General features: G+C 35.0%; 1 protein-coding gene across 1 annotated transcript in view; it reads right to left on the bottom strand.

Annotated features, from left to right (window-relative positions):
• Window positions 1-1,488: 1,488 nt before the first annotated feature.
• The window catches only part of ZPLD1 (zona pellucida like domain containing 1), a 60,678-nt gene continuing 38,154 nt past the window's right edge, over window positions 1,489-24,012 (bottom strand). The window contains exons 5-11 of the mRNA XM_050778949.1: window positions 23,113-23,185; window positions 18,487-18,584; window positions 16,949-17,029; window positions 12,074-12,245; window positions 10,713-10,821; window positions 4,198-4,227; window positions 1,489-3,790 (exon numbers count right to left, since the gene is read on the bottom strand). Of these exons, the coding sequence (XP_050634906.1) occupies window positions 3,615-3,790; window positions 4,198-4,227; window positions 10,713-10,821; window positions 12,074-12,245; window positions 16,949-17,029; window positions 18,487-18,584; window positions 23,113-23,185 (739 nt within the window). The 3' untranslated portion in view covers window positions 1,489-3,614. The remainder of the gene's footprint in view (window positions 3,791-4,197; window positions 4,228-10,712; window positions 10,822-12,073; window positions 12,246-16,948; window positions 17,030-18,486; window positions 18,585-23,112; window positions 23,186-24,012) is intronic.

Raw genomic sequence — 24,012 nt, forward strand, 5'->3', positions numbered from 1 at the left:
TGCATGGAAACATCAACTCTTCCAGGGCCTCAAGCCTACCAGCTTTTGGACTGGAACTACACCATCAGCTTTCCTGGGTCCCGACCTTGCCAACTGCAATTCTATTCTTAGGACTTGTTAAGTCTCTAGAATTATGTGAGCCAATTCCTTATGTTACACACACACAAATACTATACATACACACACACACACACACACACATCTTATATAACACACATACATATTAAATATATATAATCTGTGACATAGATACCAATATCATATATTCTTTTTCTCTGGGGAACACTGACTGATACACCAACTCCAGCTCACTCTGATATTTGTTTTGTTTACTATACAAGTATTTTTAAATTTTTTTCTAAATTATGAGTTTAGATTGTTTTATTTTAAATGTTTCCCCACTTGTAAATAATTGAAGAATCTCATTCCCAAAGGCAGTTGCTCTATGATCAGCTTTCTCTTTTTCTTATAAATATGGAATCAAAATAAATGCGTGCTGGCCCTCCATCCTGTTGCAATTCCTCAAACTATTCTTCATATTATGTTCATGACCCGTGTTCACAAAAAAGGGTCTCCCATGAACTTCTGCTCTACTCTAACTTCTGGAAGTTTACTGTCTGTGAGGCTTCATAGAGTGGCCTTACATTTTCCACAGCTGACAATGCCCCTCATGAATCACCCTGTCTTGTGAGGCTCCCAAAGCTAATTGTCAATACTTAGGGCTCCGGGTAGTGCCCAGTTGTGTGAGATTGGATTATCCCTGGGTCAGGAAAAGGATTTTGCCTCAACACTATGCCACTTTCCTACCAACCCTCCCCCAAGACACAGATCCTGCTGGCACTTAGGAGAGACTGTGAAATTCCGGGCAGAAGCCAAGCTCCTTGTCTTTCCAGTTTTTTTTTTCTGTCCTACCAAAGTTTTTAAAATTGTAATTTCCATTTTTGTTAGAGCTTATGCTCAAAGAAAAATGTCCTTCCTTACCTTTAGCTGATATTAAGAATGTGTCTCCCTGCACAGGGCTCAGTATAGAGAGGGCAGACTTTACCTACATATAGAGATCACTGGCCTTCCCTGTTGCATTAGGCAGCTTATTTTAGACTAAATCTTTCTTAATACAGGTGCTCCTCAATTTCCAATGGCGTTATGTCTCAAAAAACTCATCATAAATAAAAAAAAAAATCACAGGTCAACAATGCATTTAATGCCCTGATAAGCACATCTTAAAGTCAAAAATTGTAAATGTAACCATCATAAATTGGAGACCCTCTGTATTTGTGAAAGTAGGAATAGGATGTCGAGAGCAGGAAGGAGGAAAAAAAAAAAAAACAGGTCAACATTTTAAACCATTATTTTATTAAACGATCATCTTTTACATGTCATCAGACCTTACCCCTGAAGTGCAAAAAACAGTTTGAGGTATTAAAACTGAAGAAATGTTTGCACATATTTTGTAAGGTTTTTCACACTATAATAACTGTAAAATTCAGTATAACTAAATACTCCATATAACTGCAGATTTATAAGAACAAAGTTGTAAAAAACAGGCTTGGTTTATCTCATTATAACTCTGATTCTTCCTTTTATGATGAAAGGGTGGCAAAAAATAATATGATACTTAAGTTGCTTCCCAAATGATATGTGTCCATTATTCGATTCTATAAAATGGAGTATAGAATTCAAAAGGCCAACAGCTGAAACAGCGGCCGTTCCAAAAGCACAAAAATCAAATTGACAAAACAGCTTAAATGATATAATGTCTTATTCACAGAACTTAATCCTAGAATCAATGGCAATTCACTTAAAGTATCTGAAATAGATTTACCAGTATATTTCAATACTATCCATGTACACATAGGGTAACATTAGTAGTATGGTCAGTTAATCATGTTAACACAGATAACGTTCAGAACAGTCACTTCAAAGTTATTTTGCAGTAACACAGGGAAGAGTAGACTGGCTTTTTACGTGATTTAAAATTTTTTGTGTGTGAATAAATTATCCAGAGACTTTCCAGATCCCACTTCCCTTGGCGTCTACACCTTGAAATAAAAAGTTGATGCAATTATATAGCTAATTATTGCAATATAAATACTTTCTCCTGAAATATTCAGGCAAATTGGAGAAAAAGTGTTTTTCAGCTTGAGGACTGATTTAATTATTAACTCACATTGTAGACATTTCATTTGAAGCAATCTAATATTGCTTGATGATTCACATGCAGTATAACAAATTAAGCCCCGACTAATGGGTCACCAACGTTGAATAGAAATTAGCGATTACAGCAATTTCTTATAGTTAACATGGCACTTCTAGTAACTTCACATGCTGGGTTTTGGTTGGCTATTAAATTGTTTTATTTGTTCAGCGCATAGGTAGCTGAAACAAAGAGAACGTTGATTTTTTTTGTAAGAACATGGGCTGCTTAAAACTTGCTTTTCTGCAAAACTGATAAAGGATCAAATGCTTCTTGCAGTTTACTATTAGAGGAAAATATTGTTTATTCATGGCAATTATGAAACCTACAAGAAGATACCTTAAAAAGAAACCCTCTCCTGATTAATTGTATTGCCTGGCACCAAAAATATGGGGGGAAAGAATATCTTTTAATGTAGATTCCAACAATGTTCTGCAAACGACACTTAACCTAAGTTTCCTTTTTGTTTTAGGAAAAAGGGAATCTAAACTGTTCAAAACCCTTCTAGGAACAGTAGGTTTATGAGCTGATGATAATGTTCTCTTTTCACAACTACAGCTTGTTTTCACATGTTATGATTCCTGAATTAAAAATAATCTTTGCATAGTTACCTCACTGCTGGAAGCACAGCTGCAACAGCAGTTGAACTGTTTACCTGGGAGGAGAGTTAACATGTGCTGATGTTCTCACGTGAACCAGAAGAAGAAAACCGATCACAACCATTCCTATTCTAACAAATAATGATCTAGGGACACTTAGTACTAGGACACTTGGAAGCTAACAACTATTTTCACTATCTTCTATACAAAAGGATGCCCCAGTTTAAGAGATATGTCCCAAGAGTTTCTTTTAAAATGAGTATTGTCAGACATGGAAATCAGCCAAAAACACAGGAGGTCATAGAATGAGTAGTTACATCTCAGGTATCCAAATTGGCCAGTCCAGTTAAAACACATCCTGAAGCAGGGAATATCTGGATTAAAACAAAAAGCAACATTTATTCTAGGACCACATGTGCAAATCTAAATGCCGCTGCACTGGGCTTTAATGCTTAAGGGGGAAATGCAACACATTTCATTTTTTGTCTACTCCAACCTTTTATCTTTTAACCAACAATCAAAAGCAAACTGACGTAAAATGAAATATTACTGATCCTGGAAGAGCTAAGTCCTGAATATTTTTCACTTATTGTCAATATATTCATTGGTGGCATAAAAGTACGGCTGGCCACATACATCAGTGACAATAGCAATATTATAAACCTCTTTCACTATCATTACGCTGACAAGCTACACTGTGAAATTTATCAAACCTACAAATATTGAATGTGGACTGACATGAAATTCAGATGGAACACTGACTGCAGTCACACATAGTTTAGTCAGTGAAGCCTTCTCTAGAGAGGAGGCACCTGTTACAGTCAGTCAAAGACTGGGTTTCTTATGCCATTCAACACTAAACTGGTGGGTCCCTTCCTGTGCAGAAGGGCCAGTGAGCACACAAGAAGAGAAAAGCTCATAACTCCCAGAATGACCATTCCTGATATCAGTGCACTGGTGATGGCGTTCAGCTGGAAGGGAGGCACACTTGGAGAACCTGCAAATAACGAAACACACCCAGTTGTAAAGGCCCCATATAATATTTATCCCACCTTAACCCAATTTTACCTGCAAAACGTCTTTCATCAGCATCTCATAGAATAGCAGCATGGCACTGAATTGTGTTACAATCTATTTGACTGTAATTCAACCCAATACCAAAGGATTGTATGGTTTAGAGGCTGCCCATGGGCCGCCAAAACCAAAAATACCAAAAAGCTATCAAATGCTATAAAAATTGACCAATAGATCACATATGAGCTTGAAAACCCTCAGTGAACTGTTATCTAAAATGTACCAAACTTGGAAAACTCAAGCTCATTACACTGAGATGATTACAGCTTTGTAACTGATCACCAAAAATGTAAAAAAAAAAAAAACAGCAAAATATGTTAATTATCTTACCAAGTTGTGAATTGTTGGTTGGAGTCTCATCTGAGGGGAAAAAACAGGAAAAGAGAAGTGACATCATCTCTCCAAATATTTACCTTTGTTTATTCTGATCAATAATTACTTTGTACCTACATTTTTACCTATATCTCCTCTTACTTCCACCCATAATCTCCTTGAGTAAGGCAAAAATGAAAGGCCTCCTAAATCATTCTGCTTTTCCATGCCCTGTTTCATATGTCCTGGATTTCATCATCTTTCTATTCCCCAAGCCCACATTCTGCACCTGTCCTGGGTATACAAATGTAATCGAAAAAAATCTACACTATGTTGTTTTCTTGCCTGCCAACTTTGTTTCATCATTAGCTCTCCAGTCAGGTTAGTGGGGGCAGTAATTGTTAACAGCTATTACATTTTTTATGGTCCTATAACCTGCTATTTGTTATTCTGTTATACAGAATATTCATTATTTAGTGCCACTCTATTTTAAGTATTGCCAATTTGTCCAACATAATCTGCAAACACATCACTTTAAGTTCCAAGATGATAAATTTACACTTAATAACTATATGAAAGGAAAACATGACTACTTAGCTTGAGTTGTAGTTTTATTTGCATCTGTTAAGTAAAAGATTGAAGCTGTTGATTTTTGACTTTTCCCTGCCAAATACAATAATAGATGTGATAAACATATTACTTGATTTCCCAATTTTTATTGTCCAATTTGTCATCATGTTGCTATTAACCCTTGAGCTTGTATGAGCTCATATTTCATATTTGAAATAACAATAATTTCATATTTGTGTTTTAATATTTGTGTTTGTTATTTGAACCATATAATGTGTGCAATTGACTGTTTATTTCTGGAATATAAATATTATTACAATCAATATGTGTATAAAACTACATAGTTCATAAACTGCTGTTTCATACATTATCACACTTCATTCTCACAGAAGCCATATGGTTTGGATATTATTGCTACCCCCATTTTACAGATAAAGAAATTTCCATCTGTCACAGCCTTTATGACAGAGTAAACATATGCTTAAAACAAAGCTCAGTTTCAGAGTCCTTTTCCTAAAATAATATAAACTGGCCAAGTATGAAAACTATTTCTGGTGATGAAGATGAATATCTCAAGCTATGAAACTCTAGGATGAGTATTTAAAACAAGTAAGGGGAGAACCTGGTGAGATATTTATAAAATATCTGACACCATTTTTTTTTCAGACACATGAATCTTGGCAGAAACGATGCTGTCTGATCCTGAAGTACAATGCTCAAAATTAATACGGTACTCATTCATAGCACTCTTTTGAATGGTGCAATGCATCGCTATAGGACAAAAAGAAAAATAACACACATTTTTATTATACAACATTCAGAAAAATCCTAATCTCTAACCAACACTACTTTATAATCACACTTGCTTCTCATGGAAACAGATGGGATGAATGGACTATGACAATTCTTCCAAAATATCCATGTGCTCTTTTCCCAAGATGAGCTGCCTCACTGGAACACAGGGGGAGAATATATAATGGTACAAAATTTCTTTTTGAAAGCTATTGTCTTTTTTAGAAATCACACTTAATTGCTTTAAAATATTTCAACTAAAAAATAGAAAGTTCCTTTCTAATAAGTGTTCCAAATAAGACAAAAGTGCTATGACTAGATGCCCTCTCTGCTATTTTCTGCCTCCTAAGGTTAACAAAAGTCAGACTGTCCCCCTCACTCCCCATATTACCACCAACACTTTCTATAGAAGCAATATTTCAGGTGTCATTAATGAGGACTTGGCTGTGGACAAAATCTCCCCGTGTGGGGAAAGGACGCACCCTTTTCCAAATGAGACTGGAATGACAAAATCCAGGTTCCAGGACTCTGAATAAATGAAAGCGTACTACCTTTGGCAGGTGGTTGAAATCAAAACCTGTGATATTCTAATACTATTTGGAATTGTATTTGATAGTGGATAAAGGTGGAGAGAATTGCTTTATCTAGTTGCTATTTCTGGTAGCCTCCAATTTTTATATTATTGCAAACAAAGCAAACAAACAAACAAAACATCAAAGCACTGTAAAGCCTTGAAAGGGAAGGTAGACATTTTTTCAGGAGACTTTTATCGCACCACAGCTTGTTTTTTCCTCGAACCCACTTGGTCTTCACACGTACATATATGCTAAAAGAAACACCTGAAGCCTTCTGGAATTAGAACTGATTGGAATACCAAACTTTTGGGGGTCTCCAAGAGTATATTTATCTATTTGAAATCCTATAGGAGGAAGGTGATAGCAGCAATGCCACAGTCATTTGAAAGCCAGAAGTGGCAGATAAATTGTCATTCTCTGCTTTCTCATGTAAGTAGTTGAAATAATAATAATAATAAAAAGACCACGAAAGATATATGCAGAATAATTTTTTTTCTCTTAGCACTAGAAAACTATTTTTTTAAAAAACTTTAATAACCTATATAGTAAAATAGACCACACATTTCAAGTTAATAAGCGCCGACCTTTTTACTTTCCACAGTGTTATGTTCGTTAATAGTCTGTTTCTACCTCTGAACTCTAAGATCTCCAAGGACAAAGTCTGTGGCCTGTTCTCTGTTGTATTTCCAGTTCCTAGAAGAGTGCCAGTCCCATGAAGAGACTAAACAAGCATGCTCAAGTGAATTATTAACTACTCTAATAATTGAACAAGAATATGGCTTGGGTTTCTCCACAGGAATTTAATTAAACAAAACAATTAGGTATTGTTTTCTGGTGTTGGTGCCTTTAGATTTCCAGAATTGCACCCTTTGATAAGCACTCCCCTATCCAAGCACCTTTAGCATTTTGAAGTTTTAAATAAGAACACTTCAGGAAATTTCTCTTGAGGGGTTGCATTATGAGGGTGTGAAGATTTTCCTAAGTCAAGTAACAAAACTATTAACAATGTTGGGTAAAAAAAATATCCAGAATGGATTTGATTTCATTAAAAAGCAAAACAAAACAGGAGTTCTGAGGTTTAACAACTTACTGAACTTGACCTAAGCTAGATGTCTAGGGACAAGGAGTGGTTCAATGAGCAAACAGAGCAAAACTTCCAAGAATCAGAGAGCTTTGAAGAGAGCAAATCAAGCCTGAAATTGGACTTGTCTATATAAAATTGACCACAGGACCTGAAGAGATAAATTCTAGCTGACCTAAGATAAAAATAAAGCGAAACTAAGGAAAAAAGGTAGTTCTGGTCATGAAGCTGAACATGAAGTTTACATAGGATTTGCATATGGATGGATAGGGCTTGAGTTCTGAGTTCTGTGTTCATGTAGAATTTTTAAAAATATATTTTTTCATGGGTATCATAGTATTACAATGTAAACATCTTTATATATGTTCCTCTAAGCAGTGAGACCACCATGATGACTAAAGAAGACCATGCCAAAATGTATCAAAATTATTTAAAAATAATTCCAGAGAGAATGAGAGAGGATTCAAAGGAACTCTGAAAGTGTGAGTGTGCTCCTCTGGGGGCTCTGCCGATGGAGAAACTGGAGGTGATCCCGAGACAACTCTAGCAAGTTGGGCAATAAGTGACATTCTTGAGGTGGAAACTGGTTGAAAATTGGAAAGAAATCCAGGCATGACATCAGAGGCATTGTGATAGCTCTTTGTGGCAACTGGACATGGCATGGATGAAACCTATAAACCTAGAGAACTGTTTACTTATGTTAGAATTAGAGACTTCTACTTATTTATCTTTGCTGGGATTTGGGGGATCTTAGAATCTTTTTTGAATTTTAAAAATTATTTTACACTAATGATATGGTTTGTGTACCCACCCAAATCTCATCTTGAATTATAGCTCCCATAATACCCACATGTCATGGGAGGTAATTGAATCATGGGGTCGATTTTTCCCATGCTGTTCTCATGATAGTGAATAAGTCTCACGAGATCTCACAGTTTTATAAAGGGCAATTCCTCTGCACATGCCCTCTTGCCTGCCACCATGTAAGACATGCCTTTGCTCTTCTTTTGCCTTCTGCCATGATTGTGAGGCCTCCCCACCCATGTGGAACTGTGACCCCATTAAATCTCTTTTTCTTTATAAATTACGCAGTCTCAGGTGTTTCTTTATTAGCAACATTAGAATGGATGAATACAGCTAACAAATTATTTAAAAACTGTAATACTTAGTTCTGCATAGGCAAGAAGGAAGACGGTAATTAAGGAGGAAAAGCCATCTACCCAAGATGAACAGAAGAAATATCACTTTTAAATTTCTTTTCTTATAGCAAACTGACTCTAGATATGCTCCATGGAAATAAAAATCTCTTTTATTGTGCCTACCCAAAAGCAATCCTAATTATTGGCAGCAAGAACTGAGTTTCCATTCAATGTAATTCTATGAGCCACTTCTGAAAGCTAGATAGAGATCAAAAATGGGACTTTCACAAGCCACAAACCAGTCTTTTATTTTATTTTATTTTATTTTATTTTATTTTATTTTTGAGACAGAGTTTCACTCTGTTGGCCAGGTTGAAGTGCAGTGGCATGATCTTGGCTCACTGCAACCTGCGCCTCCCTGGCTCAAGCAGTTCTCCTGCCTCAGCCTCCCAAGTAGCTGTGATTACAGGCGTGTGCCACCACACCCGGCTAATTTCTGTATTTTTAGTAGAGATGGCAATTCACCATGTTGCCAGGCTGGTCTCGAACTCCTGACCTCAGGTAATCCACCCGCCTCGGCCTCCCAAAGTGCTGGGATTTCAGGCATAAGCCATCGTGCCTGACCAAACCAGTCATTTTTAAACCAGTCAGAGCACATACCAAAAATCTTCAGGGAGTACGGGCTAAGTTTGAAATTTCATATTTAATATATCTCTGCATTATTGAAAGGGCCTATAGGTTTGTTTTTAAATAATGTTAGGACTACACAATTGTCTGAATGTTTTGGGCCAAAACCACTTTTTACTGATTTGCCTATTTCAGGCAAAACTTTCTTTTGACTGTGGGATGGGCAGCATGGAGAAAAGGTACCGAAAATTTAACTGAAACATAATAACAGCATTAAGGCTAATATAAAATGGAGAAAACATTATTAGCATATAATCCAAATCAGAATTATTCTCTTTTTTGGGAGAAAATTTAGAATGATAAGAGTTAGAAAAAAAAAAATCTTAAAACTTTTATTTTAAAATGAAAAAAACATTTTAAAACTTTTTAAACTTTTTAAAAACTTTTACTTTAAAAATGAAGAAACATTTGCCCAGAGAAATGAAACAAAACCTCTACTCACATGGCATGTTAGAACAAAAGCTAAACGTAGAACCTGTTTTTCCGGCTTTAGTTTCAGAGTTTTTCATGCCACATCTCTGTTTTATCCAATGGACTCCGGAAGTCTCTGGGTTCACACTGACTTAAACCTACAAAATCTACATCCATTTACTGTGTGTGTGTGTGTGTGTGTGTGTGTGTGTGTGTGTGTGTAGGTACATGTATGCACATATATTTGTATACCTGAGAATATGTTTATAAAGAGTTATAAAGAGTTGTGTCCATTAGATCATATAAATTCATGAGCACAAATGAATGCAGTAGATGAGAGTATGTAATATGCACAATTCTGAAAGGAAACAAATGGTACTCAAACTGGGCCATATACGGAGTGTTTAATAGGCTACTTATAAAGACGTAGAAAATTCACAAGAGAGAGGAGAGTTAAGGGACAAGGAGAGGGTTTTCAGAGTAGTTACAGGGAGAGAATTGTCTAGGAGGAGCCCTGTGGACTCCACAATTTCTGTGCCCTCCCATCTGCTTACAGCACCACTGATTGGTCAAGCCCAGCCAGAAACTAGAGGGCAAGGGAGCTAGAGGCTGCAGTCCACTCAAATTAGTAGTCATGGGTGACAGCAGGGCAGAGGAGGGTGAAGCGTATTCACGGGGTGATTACACACGTCCAGCATGGGCCGGGCTCACGCCTGTAATCCCAGCATTTTGGGAGGCCGAGGTGGGCGGATCAGGAAGTCAGGAGTTCGAGACCAGCCTGAGCAATATGGTGAAACCCCATCTCTACTAAAAATACAAAAATTAGTCAGGTGTGGTGGCAGGCGCCTGTAATCTCAGCTACTCGGGAGGCTGAGGCAGGAGAATCTCTTGAACCTAGGAGGTGGAGGCTGCAGTGAGCCAAGATCACATCACTGTACCCCAGCCTGGACAACACAGCGAGACTCCGTCTCAAAAAAAGAAAAAAAAAAAAAAAAAAAAAAAAAAACAGGTCCATCATGGCATACTCGTGTGTGTGTGTGTGTGTGTGTGTGTGTGTGTGTGTGTATAAACAGGAAATGTAGTAAAGACAATATTGCCCTTTGTGTGAAAGTTGAGTAAACAGGAAAACTACTGTGAAATTAAAGTTGCTTAGCAGTTTATCTTGTCTCACAGTTAATTAGTGCTGTTTAGGAACCACTCTGAGTTCTTGTTAGAAGCCAAGTAATGAGGCATTTTGGAACCGTCTATTACTACATACAGAAGGAGGAGCACACTTACCACTCCGAGTAATGATGGGACCAGCAGAGAGCACCGCACTGCCAGAAGAGCTCTGGGAGCTCCAAGTCGTCCTCCTCCCAGCATCTCTCCTTTCTCTGTGGCTGCAAATCTGAGGTGTTAATGAAAACAAATGAAATTCCACACCGGCACAGAATTGTTTCTTTATGGCCATTTGGAAAGCAGATTCTTTTGGAAGAGATACCACATGTTTAATTTTATTCATTTCCTTCTGTGCATTTATTTAATTACTTTGCATGTAACTGCTACAGTGTTTCTTACCCTGGCTTGGGCCACATTTCTTATTTCCTTCCTCTGTAATTGTGCACTGCCTCATTAATTTACATAGCTCAGTGGCTCTCTTGAAAAAGTGCTGTGTTTATCAAACTTTTCTACTTTTATTTCTCTCAAGCCTTTAATAAATCCTTCCTGGAAATGTTGGTCAGCATGGACTCAAGGTAATGTGGACTCTCCATTTACCCCTATCTGACATTGCTTATTAGTCCAAAGGGATCAATGAGTATGAAGAAATAGCTTCCCATTTATGCATGAATTGAACATAAATATAAACATATTAACGGTATTTCAAATTAAAAAGGGGCCTGCGTTTTTCTCAGGTTAATAATGATGTGACCCTAGAGAGCCAGTCAGAATAGAATTTTTAAATTCACTACTAAATGGATCTTTATTTTAATGGTGACTGTATGCAATTCAGATGCACACCTTTCACTGCTTTTTTAGCCTTTAATCTCAGTGATTTCCCGACCATCTGACCACAATCTACCTTTCCAGCACCAGCCCAGTGCGCTCCCCGGGTTTTCCAATCATCTCTACTCTGCTCTACAACCCTCCTGAAGAACTAGAAGCTCTCTGATCACACTAATTTATGTGTCTGTGTCTTTGACCATCGTTTGGCCAGCAGTGTCTCTCACAGTCTTGATTTTGGTTCTTTGGGGTTCAGTCCACTTCAAAGTAACAGCTGGAGTTCATCTCCACCAATCCTCTCAACCTCTCCTGATTTAACTCTCTTGCAATGGTGAATACCGCCTATTACTACCATATATTTGTCTGCCTTTGCACCATAAGATTTTTGTCTTGCTTTCTTCTGTGACTAGCTCATGATCCTAAAAGATAATCTAATTAAATTCAGAATTTGTGCATGCCTCATCTATGTATCCCCACTACAATGCTTGGCACAAAGTAGGATATTTAGCAGACCTTTACTAGATAAATGAATAAATCCTACTTCAAACTATTTGACCTAACACCTATCCACTTTCCAAGCAGAAATTAGTTTCTGACATTTGATAAACTTTCAGCTTAGATCAATTCAACAACTTAGAATGAAGTTCTTCAAAACATACCGGCATAAGGAAGGGACAGTCATCTGCTCTACAGAGCTTGGTAACACAGTGCAAGAAGACAGTGGACATTTTCTGATTCTTGTGTTTCACAAATCGGAACACTTCAAACGAAAACCGGCCCCGCTGGCTTCGGCCATTCTCAATGACAGTGGTCTGAGGATCCTTGTCACAGCTAAATTTTAGGGAACGTGAAAACAGGACATCACTGGAAAGTATCAACCTACTGAGACTTGTAAATTAATTTCTACCGTATTAAGGATCCGCCATTACATTAAGAGCTAACAGAACCATGCCACGTTACAGACATTTAATCATAGTATAAGCTAATTCAACAGATATGACAATGAAACCTGGATCATAAAATTTAAACAGATCAGTTTCTGATTGCAATAATAGCTAGAAGAATTATACTTTCACATAGTTCAAAAATCCAAACAATTTAAAATATATAGAAACCTGCCAGAGGCGATCTCACTTCTTTTCATTCTCATTTATTTTCACATCATTCCCAGGGTTTATGAAAATAGAAACTGAAGCAATGTATTCTTACTGTCCTCCCTCCTTAAACATGTGATAGCATATTGTCTACGCTATGTTGTACCTCGCCTTTTAAAGATTTAGCAGTGTTAGAGATCTTTTCGTATCAACATTTAGAGAGCTTCCTCATTTTCTTCCACAGCTGTATAGTATTTCATCATGGACGTGTTTCAGACTTTATTTAATCAGTTTCCTATTTATGTACATGCATTGTTTTAATCTTTTGCTTTTTTGAAATGAAGTAATAATGAATAGCCTTATGATATATCATGTTGAACATGTACAGGATTATCTACAGAATACATCCATATATCAGAATACATCATTTAATAGATATTGTCAAATTGCCCTATATAAATATTGTTCAATTTTGGACTTCACAAGCAATAGATGAAAACAATGCTTACTTCTCCAGAGCTACATCAGCAAAATGTATGGATAAAACTTTTTATTATTCCCTATTTGAGAGTAAAAATGAACTATCACCCTATAATTTTAACTTATATTTTTCTTATAATTAATGAGTTTGTATATCTTCACATATCTCATAGTCATTTGCATTTCTTTATCTGAAAATGGTTTATGTCTTTTGACCAAATTCTGTTGTGTTGCTGGCCATTTTCTTTCTGATTCTTATGAGTTCTTTTATGTGTTAAGAAGAGTGGTTACTGGTTGTTATATAAGTTACAAATTGTTTCACTTTGTTATTTGGCTTTGGACATTCCGTGTGTGTGTGCGCGCGCACCGCGCGCGCGTGTGTTCACAGTTTTACTCTTATGTAGTTAAATTTTCAATATGTTATTTTGTGGCTTCTAGTATTTAGACTGAAAAGAGTTTCCTTACTCCAAAGTTTTGAGGTATTTCTCTTGTTTTATTCTACCACTTTTAAAGTTGTAGCTTTTACATTTAAATTAATAATCTATTTAGGTTTTATTATGGTGTATTGAGTGAAGTATAGGTCCAATACTATCTTTTATCTTACTATTATCCATGTCCAACACTGTTTTTAAAAATCTACTTATCCCACTGATTTGTGGTTCCACACTCCATCTTACACTAAATTCCTATATGTTTGGGGATCTATTTCTCAGTTTACTGTTCTGTGACTTTTGTCTATGTGGCTAGCCTTGCATAATATGACATTCCTTTAATAATTGTAGACATTTTATTGACTGTGATATCTGATAGAACCGTACTCTGCTCATTTCCATGTTGATTCCCCTCTTATCTTTTTGTATTTGTCATTTATCCCTTTTTTTCTAGATTTGATTAGCTTGTGATTCTCTATTAACGTATTTTTTCAAGGAACCTACTTTTTCTTAACTTCTTCCAGAACATTGATTCATATTTTCATTTTTGATACAAGTCTTATTTATGGGTTTTACAACTTCCAGTGGTGAGGACTTCCTGGTTTTTGATATTGTTATGAATTGTTGTCTCTCTGTATATAGCTTATTGCTTATGTCATTTAGATTTCCTATATCCTGACTTCCTTACTTACTTGTTGGCCACCAGAAGTAAGTTTTCTAAGAGGTAAAATCTCTAATTTTTTATTGTATTTCTATGTCTTTTTATATTTCCCCTGGTTTCTGCTTAATGAAATCTTCAATTTCATCCAGGGCATCAATTCATTATGTCAATGACAGATTTTTTTTTAATTTAGGAAAGTGTTCCTGGATTATATTTTTAAACATGGTGTTCTATTATTTTGACTTTTGGGTGGACAATTCTAATTATGCATATTATACATATATTGAATTCCCTTTCTCACCTTTTTATTTCTATCTTACTTATTCCTCTTTTTATTTTCCTTTATATTTGTTTATTTTTATTTGTATTTCTTATACTTATCTTCCATGTCCCACACTGTTTCTGCTGTGATCTGCACACCTTTTGAATGTCTTCTAATTACGTGTCCCTTCCTTTCATACATTTTTTTATATTTCCATTTATTTTCACTTATCCCAGTTTCCTTTTCACATTTCCATAGCCATGACTTTTACTGTCCTATCCTTACTTACCTAAGTTCTCATAATTCTATCTTCATAACCATGATGCTTTTTGCTTTTTAAAAATGAATGTTGGAATGTATATATTATATATTCCATGGCAACAGTTTTCTGGTGAGTTTAATTCATCTTTAAAATTTCTTTTCTGCCATTTTCGATATTTTTCCTGTAGAATATTGGAATACTGCAAGAAATACCTGCATCTGTTTATCATTCAAGTTTGAAAGAGTTGGATTTCCCTAAAGCTAAAACTTTTAGGACCCCTAAGGCAGTGTGGAATGGTAAATACCTTCCTAAAGGGTTTCCCCAACTCAAGGGCTCCCTCCTCTGTTTTTCAATAACAATTGTCTTTGAATAGAGCAGAACTGTGCAGCTGACTGAGCTTAAAAGATATTCACGGGTTCTACCACCAGCTCTGGGTTCCTGAGGTTTATTCACCAGCCTTGCCACCAAGGCAGAGCCCCTGCCTTCCCAGGTGATTCCTTCACCTTCAGAAGGTGTGCTTTTGCTGGCACTTTCTGAGATCTGCCACTTCTGAGGCTCTGAGCATTCTCTACTGTTTCATTCTTCAGATTCCCCAGCCCGGGGGATAGCAGTTTCCATTCGAAGTAGTGCCCTTTCCTTCTAGGTGTGTATTTCTCCTGCTGCTTCTGGGAGCTGACTCCCTTAGGACCCCTCAGCACCCACTTTTCTTCCCTGCCTTCCTTACCGCCTCTTCTACACTGCTTTCTACACCATTTTCTCTTGATCTTAACTGTTTTCATCAACACTAACATTTCCTTTAGAATTTCTAGGTTTTCTTTTCCTCCTACATTCACACAAAAGGACATTTGGGAAATTATTTTTCTTTATACATTTCACTCTGAATCGTTTCCAATACGAAAACTGAAAAGATTGAGAACTAAGCTGCTTCTATATTCACACAAGAAGTCTGATGATCATATTCCAGATTATTAATATATGAGGATTATAGAAGTTTGGGAAAATAAGAGAAATGTGAAAAAAAATCCATAACCCTACCAAGCATAAATAACCACTGGGAGCCTCTTGCTGTTTCTCCTTACAGTCTTCTCTGTTATATAAATGAAGTTCATTATATATACACAATTATATATTATGATCCTTTTCCTTGATATTTTAATACCTTTAAATGTTAAAGAATCAATTATTTTCAAAGATAGAAATACCAATTAGATAAAAAGGGAGAAGGTAAGAGAAAGCCAACCATTTTTTTTCTATCTAAGACATAACTCTATATGATTGTAATACCTGTATGGACTCTCAACTTACTGGTTGTCCATCATTCACCTAGCTATTTCCTTATGGCTAAATATATAATTCGTTCCCATGTTTTACTATTGTAAATATCACTGATAGACCAGAACATCATACATATTTTAAAATGCATTTCCCAATTTGTAAAGCTAGACTCAAAGAATATGAAACTTTTAAGGCTTTTGATACATACTGACATTTTTTCCCAAAAATGTTGCCCAAATTAACATTTCCAGAAATAGGCTATGTTAGAGTAACAGTTTGACCATACCCTCTGAACGTCATCTCACCCTTGATTAGCCAATAAAGTGTATTCTTTTGGTTTCCCATTACATTACTTCCATCATGTGTCAATAAGCTGCAGTGAGCTGAGCCAACTGCACTTTATAAGCATGATTAGAAGACATTGCTTTACTCTCAAGTCTGTTCGGCTGTCAGATAAAAATGCTGAAAAGGAACTGGGATGATTGAATGGTTTTATGATCAATGTCCTCTTTCCCCAAATGTATATTACATTCACTCTATCACTGTCTATTGGGGAAGGAAGATGAAGTTATTGGCTCTAATAAAAAAAGGAGTGGTAGGTTATATTATAGTTTTATACTAAATACTGATAAATGAACAAAAGTATTTTGGGGTCTAAATTATCCAGACCATTACTTTAATTTTACTCTCCTTTTGACATATGAGCCAGTCTAGCTGCAGATAAATAGTAACCTCCATTGCATTTCTTTTCCTGCAAATAATGTCCTAACTATGCTTTTCCTAAGACAGTGAAATATTCCCATATCTCCTAAACATGAATAAAATATCTTTGGTGGACCTAACTTACTTACAACTCTGATTCAACAATAGCTTTATCAGCATTTTGTGTTGAAAACTTCTCTCAACTTTTAAACTTTCAGCTTTATAAGGACTCAAAGTTCAAAATGTAAAACTTGAAATTCAAAAGCTATCTTAGTGATTTATAATTTATCTGACTTAGATTTTCCATTTCAGTTATCTACAACTGGGTCATTGGTATCAATACAATACTTAGACAGCTAAGTCTTACCTAAGGAAGAGATCATATCGAATGTCATCATTTGGGTTTCCTGATGGAGTTGTATAGCAATAATCCATTAAAACATTCCATCTGAAAGAATGTAAGCAAACATAATCTAGAGTCAGAATTTCTTTTTGGGTATTAGTTACTAATACAAGGGAAGTAAATATTGACAAAATTATTATCTCTTGGAATATAATTGTTTATTACCTGTTATTTGCAGAGGTTTATTGTTTATTAAAACTTTCTCTTATTCCATCCTGCTTATTTCACATGCATGCCTGCATCAAAACATCTCAAGTACCCCATAAATATATACACCTACTATGTACCCATACAAGCTTTTAAAAAGTAATAACTTTCTCCTAAACTCAAAATGTTTAAAAATCTGCACCAAATTGTCAATTTCACAGTAAGGGAGTCAAGGCTAATGTCATAAATAATTGTGTACGAGACAACTGAATGGTCAAAGTCTGAGAAGTAAACTTTAAAATGAGCTACATAGATGCTTATATGTTCACTGTAAACAATAGCCTTTTGTTTCTAGATATGACTGTCTCTAACAGAATCAGAGAATATTATAATAGCAAATACAGCAAAGGAGTTTAGAGCATAAATTGCATATCAGAATCAGTGATTTGGCGATTGTGGAGTCCCCAGTAGACACTGTGTTAGGGAGAAGAAAGCCATGAGGCACATACACATCCACATCCTTCCTCTATAATGTTAGATTTTGCTCACACTTATACATTAGTCCACTCCAACTCTGATGTTATAAAAAATAACTAATCCATGGGTAGTGAATGCCAATGAAATGGAAAAAACTCCTGCATTATTAAAGGACAATTTTAAAGACTTATACAAGAATAGAAATATTTTTCAGGACAGGAAGAGGGAAGGTAAAGAAGAACGAAATTTCTGGAGTATACCAATCTCTTTAGGATGCAAAGTTTAAATAATAATACATGAGCAATCCAAAAGAGGCCATTTTCACATTACTTTTTTTTAATAAGGCAGGGTTAGAGCTTCAGCTTTTGAGTTCCATTTCAGTTTGATTGCTCTGAATTTTCTTAAGTATCATCCAAAATTTAATCGTTTTTTTATAGAGATGTTTCTGGAGATCATTTTGTGTAATTTGGCACACTCTTATGCAGAGTCCTTTCATTTTTTAATAAATTCATATTGAAGAGTAACATACATATGGAAAAGCAAGCAAATCAATTGTTCACAGAATGACTACATCTGGTTAATCATCTTTCTGATGAAGAAATACAACATTTCAGCATCCCAGATCTTCCCATACCCCCTTCCAAGAACCACTCGCCTTCTTTGTGGGAAGACTTGTTATTTTCCGATTAATGACACAACATGAGTGTAACCTCTTAAACTTTGTAATTTGTTATTTCTTTTTAGTAGCATGCCTAAATGGTGTGGCAATGATAATATTTTCAAACTGAGTTTAAAAATGAATGGGCCAACTTTATGACTCATGAGGGTTTGGGCAGTCAAAGTGTTTTGACCTAAAAAAGATAAGACTTTGAAATTACCTGCCATCCAGATTAGTGGCTTGGACAGCTGCAAATACTTTGGTTTTCAAAGGTAATCCTATACTGGGGATAATTAACTGCTGGTTGTAGGTTGAATCCTAATGACAAAACAATAAAAAATCTATTATTACCTCCCCAACAACAGCACACTTACTACTTAAAACAACAATGTTAGAGAGAAAAAAAAGAAAGTAAATCAACATAAATCTACAGAATCAATGGAAAAAGGATTTACGTGACCCTCTGGTTTCTTGGCAGAACTATTATTAAGCCATATCCATGTAACAAATTGATTCCATGCATAAATCTTTTGTTTCCATAGTTTACCATATATGGTGGCTGATGTTCAATGTATCTCAGTTATATTCAGTGGTCATTAGTTAATATTCAGTTTGGTTAATATTCAATGGTCAATATTTAGTTTACTTAAATTAATATGCCATTTATTTGATTATATTAGAGACTAATATTCAGTTTATTTAAATTACATCGGCTTCAATTTAAGCCCTTTACTATAGACACTGTAGGTCTTATACTTCTGATAATATTTTATTTACTCAAAATCACTTACCTGGCAACTTGAAATTGTTAAAATGTAATTGAAAATCAAAGTAAGACCATTTTAAAGTCACACAAGAACAGAAATTTTCTTCTAGGCACAATAGGAGAAAGTACAGGAGAACCACATTTCTAGAATATATCAATATCTTCAAGATGCAAACTTTGAATAATAATACACGGAAAACCAAAATGAGACATTTACACATTACATTTTGTATAGGGCAAGATTCAGTTTTTGAGACAAACACAGACTCCAGGCTGCTAGAATACATGCCGTATGGTTCCTGCACAAATTCCTTAGAGGTCACTCATACAAGGGTATCTCAGGACTTCATTTTCACTTTTCTACCCTTATTTTAGACCAATTCTAGAGAGCTTATTTGTATCATTCTCAAACCCACAGTAGATTAAAGCATCGGATTAGAAATTAAGAAGTGGCAGGTATAATTTGATAATGAAGAAAACCAGAAAATATAGAGTGCAAAAAACAAACCAAAAAAACCCTCCGAATTTACACAGTCATGTAATTTAACGTAGAGGCCAATTGTTTCCCTAAACTTAGTAATTCTGAAGACATTGCTGTTTGGCAGCAAAGAAAAGTTTTTAAGGGTCATTATAAAATCTTAAAATCGTTGGGAAAGACAACATCCCAACCATACTCTCTTTAGAAGGCTTGGAAGAAAGCAACATATTTTAAATTTTATAATTTAAGACAGTAATAGTTCGGATGCTGCACTTTTGAGAAAAAAATGTTAATACGGAATGTTTTATTTCCAAATAAAGTCAAATAATAAATAAGAGATATACTTAAAAACTGATACTCTTCAGTCTTTTGTTTTCTATCTTTTGGTGATAAATGATCATAGCTCCTCTAACCATGGTAGGTAGTATTTTTATGTAATTATCTTTCAGGCTCCCTTTTCCAACTTCTCCAAGTAACCTACACTTCATTAACTATACAGCCCTTTCATCTTATATTTGAATCAATATTATCCAGAAGAATGCTTACTTTCTTTACAACATTATATTGCTGAGTCATATGGCAAATGACATATGATCCAGCTGTGGTTTAATTATGAATCATCAATTTTTTCTTACTGAAATTGCTTCTAAGAGGTAATTTTCCAACTTTAATTTGTATGATGACTTTTACTCATTAGTAATATATTGTCCCTAAAATCAATTATATCCATTTTAATTTTTCTCCAGCATTTAAAAAATGTTCATAATTATAATAACCTTATGTAATATTTGCTGACTCTCCACCCTCTCAGAAGAATCTAACATTTAAGTAGAATTCTAGTACACAAAAGCATCCTTACTTTCCATTTCCACAATGAACAAAACTGACATATTTATATTGCACAAAATAATGCCACAGTTCAATTAGTAATCTTCATACATGAAAATCACGTAGTTGATGTCATTGGTTTTTTTAAATATAATTTCCCCTCAGTATACTTACTGAATCCCAGAACACATAAAACTAAACTATTGTGCTACATCGAACTGAGTACAACTTTTCCTCTCCAAACAACAAATCAGAAAATGAAAGTAGTAGGGATGTAATATAAAATTTCATCATCCTCAAGGGTTAGAAATAAAAAACTTTCCTTGTGAAACAGGAATTAATGGCTTCGAAGATTATAATATTTTATTTGGAATGCTACAATAAAATTACATCTGGCTAGCTACATGTTAATATTTCAGACGAGATCGGGCGCGTTCAGGGTAGTATGGCCGTAGACCATGTTAATATTTCAAACAAATAATAAGGATGATTTTGGATCAACTAATGAAAGTGTATCAAATTTTTTTCTAGTGTAATTTACTAATTTTTAGATATCCTGTAACATGCCAAAATACTATGATGACACTGTGTTAAAAAAATTTTTAGGTTGAGGCATTGAAACTCTTCTGTATTCTTCTGTATTATACATCAATGATGAGCAAATGCCACTTTATATTTATCAAAACCCATAGAATGTACAAGAGGAAGAGTAATCTCAACACAAAATAAATGTCAATTATGAACTTTGGTTAATAATGTATCCATATCGGTTTATTAATTTTAACGAATGTATCACACTAACACAAGATGTAAATAATAGGAAAAAAATGTGTGCAAGGGGAGGGGTATGTTTGGGAACTCTGTACTTTCTAATCAACTTTTCTGTCAAACTAAGACTGCTCTATAACTGATTTAAAATGAGAAGTATTTTGGCACCGTCTATTTCACTTGTAGTCTAATATAAAAAAATTGGTTACCATATAATTAAAATATTAAGGTTATCATCTAATTATAGGCTTTTTAAGCATTATAACTTCAGAGATTCTTTGAAGGATTATACCTTGTTAGCAACAGAACTACAGTACCATCTCTAGTGATAAAAGAAAGACCTTAATAACAAAGCTTTCCTGAAATCCACACTTCTAAATTTTGATTTTCTGCTATTTCAGTGAGAGAATAGTTTAATTTCACAGAAAGTAATAGTATCATTAAATGTCATATGGATATATTTTTCACTTTCTTAGGATCAGGAATTCTCATCTTTGTCTCACTCAATTATAACAAATAATATTAAATCCAACTAGTAAAAAAAAAAAAAAAAAAATCCAACTAGTAATCTCAACTCTACCTCAGAGAGATTATGCATATAAATTAACAGACAGAAATTTTCCAGTTTAAAGTTATATAAATATTGTTAACAATAGTAAATATCTAGCCATATCAAAAATGAATATTGGCACACGTTTGCTGAGTATTGTAGAATCAAGTATCTTGGCAGCTTCTCTCTTTCTCTCTCTCTCTCTCTTTTTTTTTTTTTTTTTTGAGACTGAGTCTTGCCTCTGTCGCCCAGGCTGGAGTACGGTGGCGCGATCTCGGCTCACTGCAAGCTCCGCCTCCCGGGTTCGCGCCATTTTCCTGCCTCAGCCTCCCAAGTATTCGGGACTACAGGCCGCCGCCACCATGCCCGGGTAATTTTTTTGTATTTTTAGTAGAAATGGTGTCTGACCGTGTTAGCCAGGATGGTCTTGATCCCCTGACCTCGTGATTCGCCTGCCTCAGCCTCCCATAGTGCTGGGATTACAGGCATGAGCCACCGCGCCCAGCCGACAGCTTCTCTTTGCAGAAGGAAGTTCAGAAACGACAGAAAGGCAATCTTGATTCTAACACATTTTAATTTGTTGTTTAGAACTCTGTGGTGTCAGATTACAAACTTATAAACATGATTTTTTAAAATGCCTTTGGAAAATGTCCTACTATAATATTTATAGCTCATTATATTCAATGTATAAAGCACTGACTTTTAAATCAGTTGCATGAATTATAACTCGGTGCCATGATGACATGAATAATATTGTAAAAATCCGATTCATAATTTACAAAAATGTTGGTTGATAGATTGAAAAATTGATATTTAAATCAGGCATTTAAAATGTATGAATAAAAATTTTTAATCAACATGAAAATATCATTTAGGGGATTAATGTTAGAGTTATAAATAGAAATCCATGTATTTTTCACGTTTTGCTGCCACTGTCGATATTTACATGACAAAAATTTAGATAATGCTGTGTAGTCAATCCAAATTATTTCAGATGTGACAGAATTGTCATCAGCCAAAACCCATATGGAAAATATTAACACATTCATCACCAAGGATGCCGCCAAGGCAAACACCGTTTGTACTGTTAAAATCTTTGCATCACACATAAAAAATAATTTCCTAAATCTTGAAGCTAACTGTAGCTACTCACACACCCCTACCTAAATAAACAAATAAATACCTGTAAATGTAGATAGACATTTGAAGTAATTATTTAAAATCACACTTATGATATAAAATTTAAATCATTTATCAACTTTCAGAAAATTTAATGGAGATGTTACTATACCTTTATCACTAAGATATATGAAAATGGTAGCAAAAATAGATAAATGTTACCAAGGCATAACAGGGTTAATGTGGCTTTCAGTAGATTTTTATGTAAAAGCCATTCACATAAATGACTCCTCACAACAGTGAAAGAGAAAATAACATCCTTCACCCATCAACTTACGTTATAAAGGAGCAGGTTCAAAGTGCTGACAAATGTGCCATTGTTCTCTCTCACAGAAATAGCAGCTGAGGACCTAAAACACATTTAGAAAAAGGAAAGCACTCATGAGATTTTAAAGTAAAAGTGATACCTGGATGTTAGATTTAAAGCACTAAAACTCCCGAATAATTCTGACATACTGTTAATTATGCTTGAAATTGCTATACTGTTTAAATCTCTGAACAGATAAAATAATAAGAAAGCAAGAGGGAACAAGTAAAGACAAGCTATTCTTCATGATCATTTTATTTTTAAAGCAATCTTTTTTGTGTGTTTTGCATTACTTTTAAGAGATTTGGCAAACAAGGGCTTGAATCTGATGCAAATACACTTTCATCAATTCTATTACAATAGAAGTTTCATGAGATCAGGGAATTTGTTTTACTTTGTTCATTGCTAGAACATTGGATGGTAAATAGGTAAGTGATAAACTGAATAATCAATGAATTTCCATGCAATTGAAGCTCAGGAATGTGTTCAGTGTGGGGAGTAGGGGGCAGAGTGAGAGGCGCTTTCCTGTACAGCCATATTCTTTTGACTCAAAGCCTTTCCTGTCTCATTTTCCACATCAAAGTCTTGCTTCTGTCCAAGGTACTTATCATCACTGTGCTATTAAAACCAGCTATGAATATTTTTTCATGGAAGTAGAATGTGGCCTCCACATTTCCTCATAACTAAGATTCAGCAATAACTAAGACTTCATAATAGCAAATCCTAAAATGGGAGAAAGCGTTCACTTAATCATCCCATTTTGTCAAAAATATTCAACAAATCCAGGTGATTACATTGGAATATGGACATAGTCCTCTCTGGGAGTATGTGCTTTGGAAATAATGAATACACGAATATAAACAAAAGGCT

Source organism: Macaca thibetana, chromosome 2, assembly GCF_024542745.1.
Source record: "Macaca thibetana thibetana isolate TM-01 chromosome 2, ASM2454274v1, whole genome shotgun sequence".
NCBI classification, from domain to species: domain Eukaryota; kingdom Metazoa; phylum Chordata; class Mammalia; order Primates; family Cercopithecidae; genus Macaca; species Macaca thibetana.